An 8,809-nucleotide genomic window follows, 5' to 3' on the forward strand; every position below is an offset into this window, starting at 1 on the left:
AAGGGTTCCAACCACAATGACAATGTACTGTAGGTGGATATCAAATTCTGTGGGTCCAGGGCCTCCAGCTTCATGCCTATCATATTTACTCTTGGTCCATCCCTATTCATACCTGAAGAGGGTACAAACTGACTGAAACTATTCTATCCTCCAAACAAACAATTTTACTGTACAGTATGTTGGTATAACTCTGCAGGGCATGTAGAGGTGCCCTTCACCCAATCACTCACTGTGCTTCTTTCAATTATGTGTAGGCTCGTCGCAGGTCTAGCAACCGGACAAGCTGAGCCTCGTTCAATCCATTCAACATAACGTATCTCTCGTTTTCATCAGGTTACCACCGTACAATTTCATTCAACTTAAAGAGGTTTATAAAGTCAACATCAAATCCTCCAACTGAAAAATCTCTACTAAATTAAATCATCTGCTGGTAGTGGGATTAAATATGTCAATGGGCTGAAAGAGTTTAAGGAAGTCATAACCTTCTTTAGTCACTGCTTTAGTTCACAGGCACTGTAATGTAGCCTACTTGCAATTTTTTTTTTTCCTGACAATTGGATATGCCCATTTTCTGAGGTCCATGCAGTGCCAGCTTTGTTACTGTTTCCCCAGGTTCAACAGAAACTTGAAACCAGTACACTACAGGCATAAATTATCCTTATGCAGTCCATTATCCTTATTTTGGGAGATTGGAAAGGGGTTGAGTGATGTCTAAAGGCATGTCTCGCCAGCATCTGAAGTACCAGCATTCTTCCTACGATCAACAAACGGCACTGCACACCCTCAACATGCCACCTCTTTGCCGCCAATAATGTCTGCAATGAAACATACTCTAATAGCCTATAATTAGGGTGTTGGTGAGGGTGATTTCAGTGGATTGTCAGTGCCTCTTGTGGAAGATCAACTGAGAATAACACCATACAAATCAGTACAAATCCTGAAAATCATCCACTTTCATTCACTTCCATCCCAACTAACTTACTTGTCAACCCCACTCTCAGTCAACCCTAAACACTATATTCTGTCTACCTTAACATACTGGTAATATAAAACTGCCATCTCTTTATCCTGAATGCACGGATGTAACATGATTAATGCTAGATTATGGTGCTAGTCACAAAGTGCTATGGAAGGATGTATAGCCATTGTATTTCCTGGTGCTGGAGAGGGATGCCTTCATGTAGTGGCACCAATATAATCAGAAAACTCCACTGCCTGGTTATATAAAGTCCTTAACTCCTTCACTATCCTTCACGAGGCAGTTGGTGGACTACAGATGAGAACTTGAGCCTGCAGTCCACCAGGTTCATATCCAACAAGTCAGTCTTCATTTTAAGTCACGTATGTGTTCCAAAATATCACAACTTTATCCATACCACTGGTACTGTTAACTTGGAAAAACTATCACATCAAGTTTCAAGATGGCCATGGATATTTGCTGATTAGTATTTCTATAATTTAATGAGGAATTATCATCATCATCATCATCATTCCGACCTCCTTTCCCACTCTAGGGCAGCGTCAGGAGTAGCAAAAGAAACCAACTTATAACAAAGACTTATGATACTGTACAACTATTAACCAAAACAAAGAAAGTACAGGTACTCCAGTGCAATGAAGTCAGGTGCTGTTACTGCATCAAAGACGTCAAATTTGGGAACAAGTTATTTAAAGTCCCTGATGCCATAATAAAATCAGTTCTCTAGCCCTTGCCGAGCTCCAGATCTGACATGACGCACAATAAAGGTCTGCATGGGCCAAGCTGCAAACCTCATATGCGGTACAATTTACACTGACTATAAAACAATGACTCAAGGGAGGTAAACTACTACCTCACAAAGAATAACCCAGCAGGGGTTAAAAACACATTTGCTGCGCCCATACTTCCAAGAATGTGTAAATAACATCCAAAAAAGTCTTGGGAGCATTTATGCAGTACAAGTTTATACTCATGAACTACAAAAAAATCAACACAATATCATCAATGCGATACATCTGTACATATACAGTATATATATATACAAGGGTACTTGAGAAATATCCATACTGCCACACAGTTATTTCACAGTGGTGCTTTACCATACAGAATGGGTAACAACAGTAACTGAAGACTTGGGATTTCTGACATCAGATCCTGCCACAGTCCTCCAAGAACTAACAATTCCTTTGTGAGTGATTCATAATGACAAGTAGATAAAATGAGTGGGTCGGAAATACAGGAAAGAACTTATGGTACATCTTTAATGTTTCCCTCCCATCCATTTTATAACATATTTCCTGTTCACATACAATAACACAGCACAAAAAGAGTCACTAGCCATGTCCAACGGTACTTGCTCTTTTCTCCCACTGTTTGAGATTAGTACAATTAAAAAATGTAAATGTTAATATGGATACCCTGGCATTTATACCTCCCAAGAACTAAATTCAGTCAAGTGAGAGGCCTAGGCATATCCACCAGGTCAATTAGGCTTGAGGTTTAATTCTTGGGAGGTACAATATATATCCTTCAAAGTACTGTAATGTACATATTTCATTTGAGTTGGTAATATGCTGTACTGTATTGTACATGGAAGTATGGCCCATTAGACTGGGCAAATTTGGGCTGTCTGGACGTTGCTACTCCTCACCCTGCCCTGGGGTGGGAAAGGAGGTCTGGATGATGATGATGATGATGATGATGACCACAAAAAAAATAAAAATCTTACAGTAGCAAGTACAGACGTCTTTGCACAAGGGTGTTGTGATCCCTATCTTTATTGAATGGAAGTAAAGCTTGGCTGCTGTTGGAAGGACTCATGTCACGAGTGAGAGGAGCGAAACCAAGTTAAGTGAAGGGAGCACGTGGAGTTATGTGTGGAGACAAAAAAGAAAGACAAATGAAAATGTTTTGGAGCATTAAGGTGTTTAAGTGGATGCTGAAGAGTGTCAGAAAATGTTCCCTGAGATGATCAAGCCATGTGGAGACAACAAAGGGTGAGATTTTGACTAGGAGTGTATGTGAATGAGATGGGGGCGCAGCTATGGGTGAAATGGAGAGATTGGTGGAGAAATATGAGTGAAGGAAGTATGTGCTGGAGGGAGGATCTCAACTAGACAATTGCAGTCCCACACATTTAAGGGTAGATTACCATGCTAGTACCCTTGATGGCATTAACTGATCAAAATACTCCAGTCGCCTCTTGTGGATCACATCTATTTAAGACGGTCACTCTAGCTGGGGTGTCCAAACCATGACTGGGACAAGATAAATTATAAAGATCAATATCGTGTGCTCTACCATGCTAAAGGTATGGCTTTGTTGAATATGGAGACATTACTGTACCAGTTTTCTGGGATTTGTCATTTTCCAACTATATTTTATGCTATCATTTTTGTCCTTGTAAAATAATGCAAAGAGAAATATCTACAAAAGTCAACAAAAAATACTACCACTATTTTACAACAGTTGCAGCTACCTCCAAGGAGCTAAAATCAGGCCACTCACTTTGCCTGGGTTCAATTGCTGGCAAGTAAAAGTGGAGACAAATTTCACTGAATCTCTTTAATCCAATGACATACATATTTCACTCTTAATATCTTCAGATTATTCTACTGTATTCAGTTCAGGAATGGCTTGTTTAACCAGAGAGGTTGGATGTAGTCCCAATTAACCTAGTGAGCCAGGGATGTCTCTCTCTCTCTCTCTCTTTTTTTTTTCAATGTTATTTTTTTAATATATGTGGTTGGTGAGGCTAAGGGACCGACAAGGGACCAAGCTGGCTGGATGAATTTTGCGTGAAGTGCATAACCAAGGATTTGGAACCCTTTTTTAACATGACAGCGTTCAGACTGACTTTATCAGATAGGTATATATGAAGCTACAGAATGCGGTGAAAGTTTTTTGGCCTATCTGATGGAGCCACGATTCTGTGGGCTTGAATGGATGAATGGCCCATTGAACTGGGCAAACTTAGGCTGTCTGGACATTGGTGCTCCTCATCCTGCCCTAGGGTGCGAAAGGAGGTCCAAATGATGATGATGATGATGATGGATATCTTTTGATAATTTTATTCAACATATGAGTGAGTTACGACAGATGGAGTTAGAGCCTTAACAAACCCCTTTAATATGAGTGGCCTTTTATAAGCTGAACAGAAAAGTTTGGCATCAAAAAGAATACTCTAAAAAGAATGTCATCTCAACTCAAGGGGCTACTCCTTTCACAACATGACATTAGCTGGAGTTTGCCTAATAAACTAAAAAAAAAAAAAAAAAATTACATCACCAGACTGAATGGCTTAATGAACTGTTGTCTAAGCTATGGATAAAATTCATTACTATTCTTGGCAAGTTCGTGAACAATCCATGCACAGCAGCATAATATACAATTATACCATAATGCTGTGTTATACACACTCACATCTGAACTAAATATACATGAACACATGATTTACTTCTACCTTTAAAGTAATCTCATTATATCAGAGACTACTTTGCCTTGATATGTCCTTTTTATTTTATTCTTCCCACCACCTATTCACTTGCCTTTGGGGAGACCTTTCATGGTGGAAGAGTTTAATCCTTAACTTAGGAGACTATTTCCAACTCCTTCACTGCAAGAGGTTTCCCAAAAGACTGAATACAACTGTTTGGAAGCATGAATGTAATGTATGGTGGTAGCCAATCTGTACAAATAAATATAATCACCTGGCAGTATCTCGTGCAGCTCTAAGTTATACAATAAATTAATAATATCCACGAGTCAAATGATTTCTGCAGAATCAAGTAATGGGGCAGCTCACTTTTCATGAAGTTACGATGTGAGGAGGGTGTTGCAATTGATTAGAGGGTTTAATGGCTGCTACTTCTACTGATGAAGTTTGTACCGTAAATGAGTGATATCATAATTCTTGAAACTACAAAGTGTGAACATGTGAACACTAGTGAGTTTCTTGGGAAAAACTGGTGTTCATAAGAAACAGTCAAGATTATTACAGCATTATTATTATGTACCGTACTGCAGCAGCCACCTTACACACCTGGCTATACAGATTCAGGTCATTATTTTACAGTTCCTGTCTGTAACTAATTAACAGGGCTGAAGAACACCACTTTCTATCACTGCTGAACTAACTTGTCCCTATCTAGCAAGTTTCACGCATGGATATAACGCAGGTATGAAGTGCCTTTAGAATGTAGTGTTGCTGTTAGTGCTGTGACCCCAACCATCCAATACATTACCATCCAATATTTTTCCCTGTGTAAAGTACAGGTTTCTCTCTTCACTGTGACCCCCAGTTCATGTGGATGTGAAGCCAATGCACTGCACACTAAAGGTGCCCATTTCCTGCAACTGACCATCCTCCTTTTGATGGGTAAAGAGCAAGTTGAGACAATTTTGTAGAACCAGGCAGTAGAGTCATTCAATTAAATCAGTGCCACCAAGGGAAGGCATCCCTCTCCAGTATCGGGGTATAATGTGAGAAAAGAACGTGTGGAAATTTATGCTAGAGTGTCTGTGTCTGTGAATCACATTACAGTAGTCTATCTATCTATTTATCTATCTATTGCCAGACGCCTTAATCCTGTAAGGGGTGGCCACAAACAAATCGCTTCCATGTCGCCCTGTCCCCTGCCATTTCATTAGAGTAGTAAGAATAAAATAAAAAAGATGCCACTGAAGTATACTGGATAATGTCTTACACTATTTTGCCGCTGCCTTAGCCATGCCCACCATTAGAGCAACTACGGTGAAGCCCTGGGCAAAGACACGCAGCCTCATCATGTTCTGGGACATCTTGCGCCGACCCGTTGACAGGTTGTACAATCCATAGCAGAGGGCGAAGGTTGTTAAACCGCACCCTGGAAAACAAACGTAAGTAAGAAACATGAACTGGAGACGTGTATGAGAGAGGGGTGTGTGAGCTGGGAGCAGGGCAGTGAAATGGCAGGGGACAGGTGAACATGGAGGCAATTTGTTTGTGGCCACCAATAGATAGACAGATAAAACTATGAAGTAAATTTGTTCCAAGTGTAGTAGTAGTTGTAGTCCCAGGTTCATCTGAAATGTGAATCTAATGAGCTGTAGGAAAATTGAAGTTCTCCTGGAGTCATACCATCCTCTTTTAGGGGGATAGGGAGGGAGTTGAGGAATGTTTGTATAACCTGGTAACAGAACCACACAGTTTATATTAATGTCACCACATGAAGGCCTCTCTCTCTCTCTTTCTCTGGCAGCTGCTCCAATTAATGTCATGTTATTAAACAATCTGAAGCACCAGGCAAACATCAAGCCACATCCTGTAAAACAAACAACTGTGGTTCATACACACTGGGTTGCAAAGTCTGGCTGGATTGACAAACAGATGGATGGTTAAATGAAGATGGTCAGATAGTTAGATAGATAAATAAAGATGGACAGATAGTTTGATAGATAAATAAAGACAGACAGATAGTTAAATGGAGATGGACAGATAGTTTGATGGATAAATAAAGACAGATAGATAGACTAAAGCTACATAATAACAGACACATAAAAAGATAAACGGAGAGCTGGCTGGACATAGATAGATATACAAACAGACACACACAAACACATCCTATCAACTTGCCTATTGGTACAAATGGATTCTCTTGAAATTTCCTGATGAATTTGTCTCTGGAGGTTTCAACGCTCTGGAGTTCTGCTGCGCCGAGGTCATTCTTAAGGGTGATCCAGTCCAACTCAGTGAATTCTTTAGGTGCTCCCTCACTGACATTCTGTGCCATCTCTCTGAAATACATGTCAGTCATTATTTATCTATCTATCTATTGCCAGACGCCTTAATCCCGGCCACCAACAAATCACCTCCATGTCCCCCGCCATTTCACTGCCCTGCTCACAGCTCACACCCCCCTCTCTCATATACCTCTCCACTCCGTCCCTCCATCTCATCCTTGGCCTCCCCCTATTTCATTATTTTTTAAATTATAGCTATTAGTTCACACACACATACACACACGAAAAGAGGAGACATGATTATGCTACATAAATGTGTCTCAGGGAAAGAGAAAATAGACACAAATGAATATATAACCTATGAGGAAGCATCAGCAAGAGGACACTGCAAAACACTTCATAAAAAGAGTGGTGGTAAAGACAGGGCAATCCAGTTTCCCAAATAGGGCAATTGATCAATGGAATGCACTACCGAATGAAATAGTGTGTGCCTAAACATTTCATAAACTTTGATATAATAACAGATACACAGAGAAACTTTTCAATCTAGCCAACTAGTAACCTGGATGAGAGTCATATGATTTCCTCTTGCCAACCACCAACTGCCAGGCAACTCAGTATTGCCAAGTCCCTATGTTAAATAATAGGCACTCTCCCATCCCTACTCTATTTATAATTTATTTAAAGAATGTACAGGCAGTAACTAAGGTATGGTTGGAATTTAAGTTTAGGATGAATGGCTTCAGATCTGGGTTAGGCTTAACGGGGTCAGAGATGGGTAATGTCTATTTTGGATTGTAATTTACTTAAAGGGATTAGGCATATCTTAAAAAAGGGCAATTTCCAACAGAAATTAACACAATACTGATCAAACCACATAAAACAGGAAAAAAAACAAAAAAGACATTTATCGCCAAGTCGGCTATGGGCTGAAACGAGAAAATAGCCATTTTTTCTTACTTATATAACCCTTGACAACAACGAGTAGTAACTATAGGCCTACATGGTAGCTTACGTTTGGACGAAGTAGTTTAGTGGGCTGGTGTAAAAAGTGATAATAGAATAAACTGTTGATGGCAGGCAAGCTTAATTAGCAAATTAATACTAGAACATGAATACTACCACTGAAACCACGTCCGATGAACCATCAAAATGGTCACAAACAGCAATGTTACTCGATGAACGACAGTTGACATGAAATGACACCTACTTCACCATTTGCTGCGTTCCTCTCCTGCTGTAACAGTTGTGGTCAGAAACTGTGGGGCTGCAGACAAATCACACTGGCAGCCTTCCCTCCACTCAGCTGTGATTTTACGTAATGCTTCTTCTTCCTCTTTATAATGTATGTAACTTGTGGTGTGCCGAGTTCGGGGTTCTAGGGCACGCTTCGGCAAATACTTCACCAAAACAATTGTCTCGTTTTGGATACTGAGTTTTATTGTCATATTTTATATTTATATTCTAAATTATCATTTTCTATTATCATTTTATAAACTAGTTTCCTTTTGATACGAAATTACTGTTCTCCCTCTCTAACGGTTTAATAGGGGACTTTCTATATTCATCTACTGTACTGTACGCACCTGGCGAGCCTCGAGTGTTACATAACCGACATTAATACTTAAAATATTACAGTATATCCCATTGGAGCCCGGTGCCCCGAGTACTGGACAGAACTGGGATTTTTCCAAGTCTTTATACTGTAGTGGGCTTCGCGACTATGAGCCGATAGGCGGAGGGCGGTACGCAGTACCCTCCCAGTGCAATGCCTCGTCCAGCACCCCTGGGATCCAATGGGTTAATGCTTGGCACACCCATCAGTCTCTTTAACCCATTTGAGCCCGGTGTCCCGAGTATTGGACAGAACTAGGATTTTTCAAGTCTTATTTATAAAGTGGGGAACCCCCGGGTAGGGACCTATGAGCTTCACGACTATGAGCCGATAGGCGGAGCGCGGTACACTTAGTACCCTCCCAGTGCAATGCCTCGCCCAGCATCCCTGGGATCCAATGGGATATGTCAGGGTGAAGTTATGAAATTCAGTTAGTAACGTAAGGATCATACACCACCCTTCACTATAATGTTGTTTAATATCACGCATATGAC

At 40.4% G+C, this 8,809-nt stretch overlaps 1 protein-coding gene across 2 annotated transcripts; it reads right to left on the reverse strand.

Moving 5' to 3' along the window:
• Positions 1-62: 62 nt before the first annotated feature.
• LOC145411850 (HIG1 domain family member 2A, mitochondrial) lies at positions 63-8,032 on the reverse strand. 2 transcript variants are annotated; one of them, XM_080281818.1, is made up of 4 exons: positions 7,911-8,032; positions 6,594-6,754; positions 5,686-5,844; positions 63-112 (listed from the first exon to the last, which is right to left on the reverse strand). In XM_080281818.1, the coding sequence occupies exons 1-3, from the start codon at positions 7,916-7,918 to the stop codon at positions 5,687-5,689; spliced, it is 327 nt and encodes a 108-aa protein (XP_080137944.1). In that variant the 5' UTR covers positions 7,919-8,032; the 3' UTR covers positions 63-112; position 5,686. The 2 variants fall into 2 exon arrangements, with proteins under 2 accessions (XP_080137944.1, XP_080137937.1); XM_080281811.1 differs by lacking the exon at positions 63-112 and having other exon boundaries at positions 3,183-5,844.
• Positions 8,033-8,809: the final 777 nt, after the last annotated feature.

This window comes from Coenobita brevimanus, chromosome 11 (genome assembly GCF_032717465.1).
Source record: "Coenobita brevimanus isolate Jiangsu-jjx chromosome 11, ASM3271746v2, whole genome shotgun sequence".
In the NCBI taxonomy this organism is placed as follows: Eukaryota; Metazoa; Arthropoda; class Malacostraca; order Decapoda; family Coenobitidae; genus Coenobita; species Coenobita brevimanus.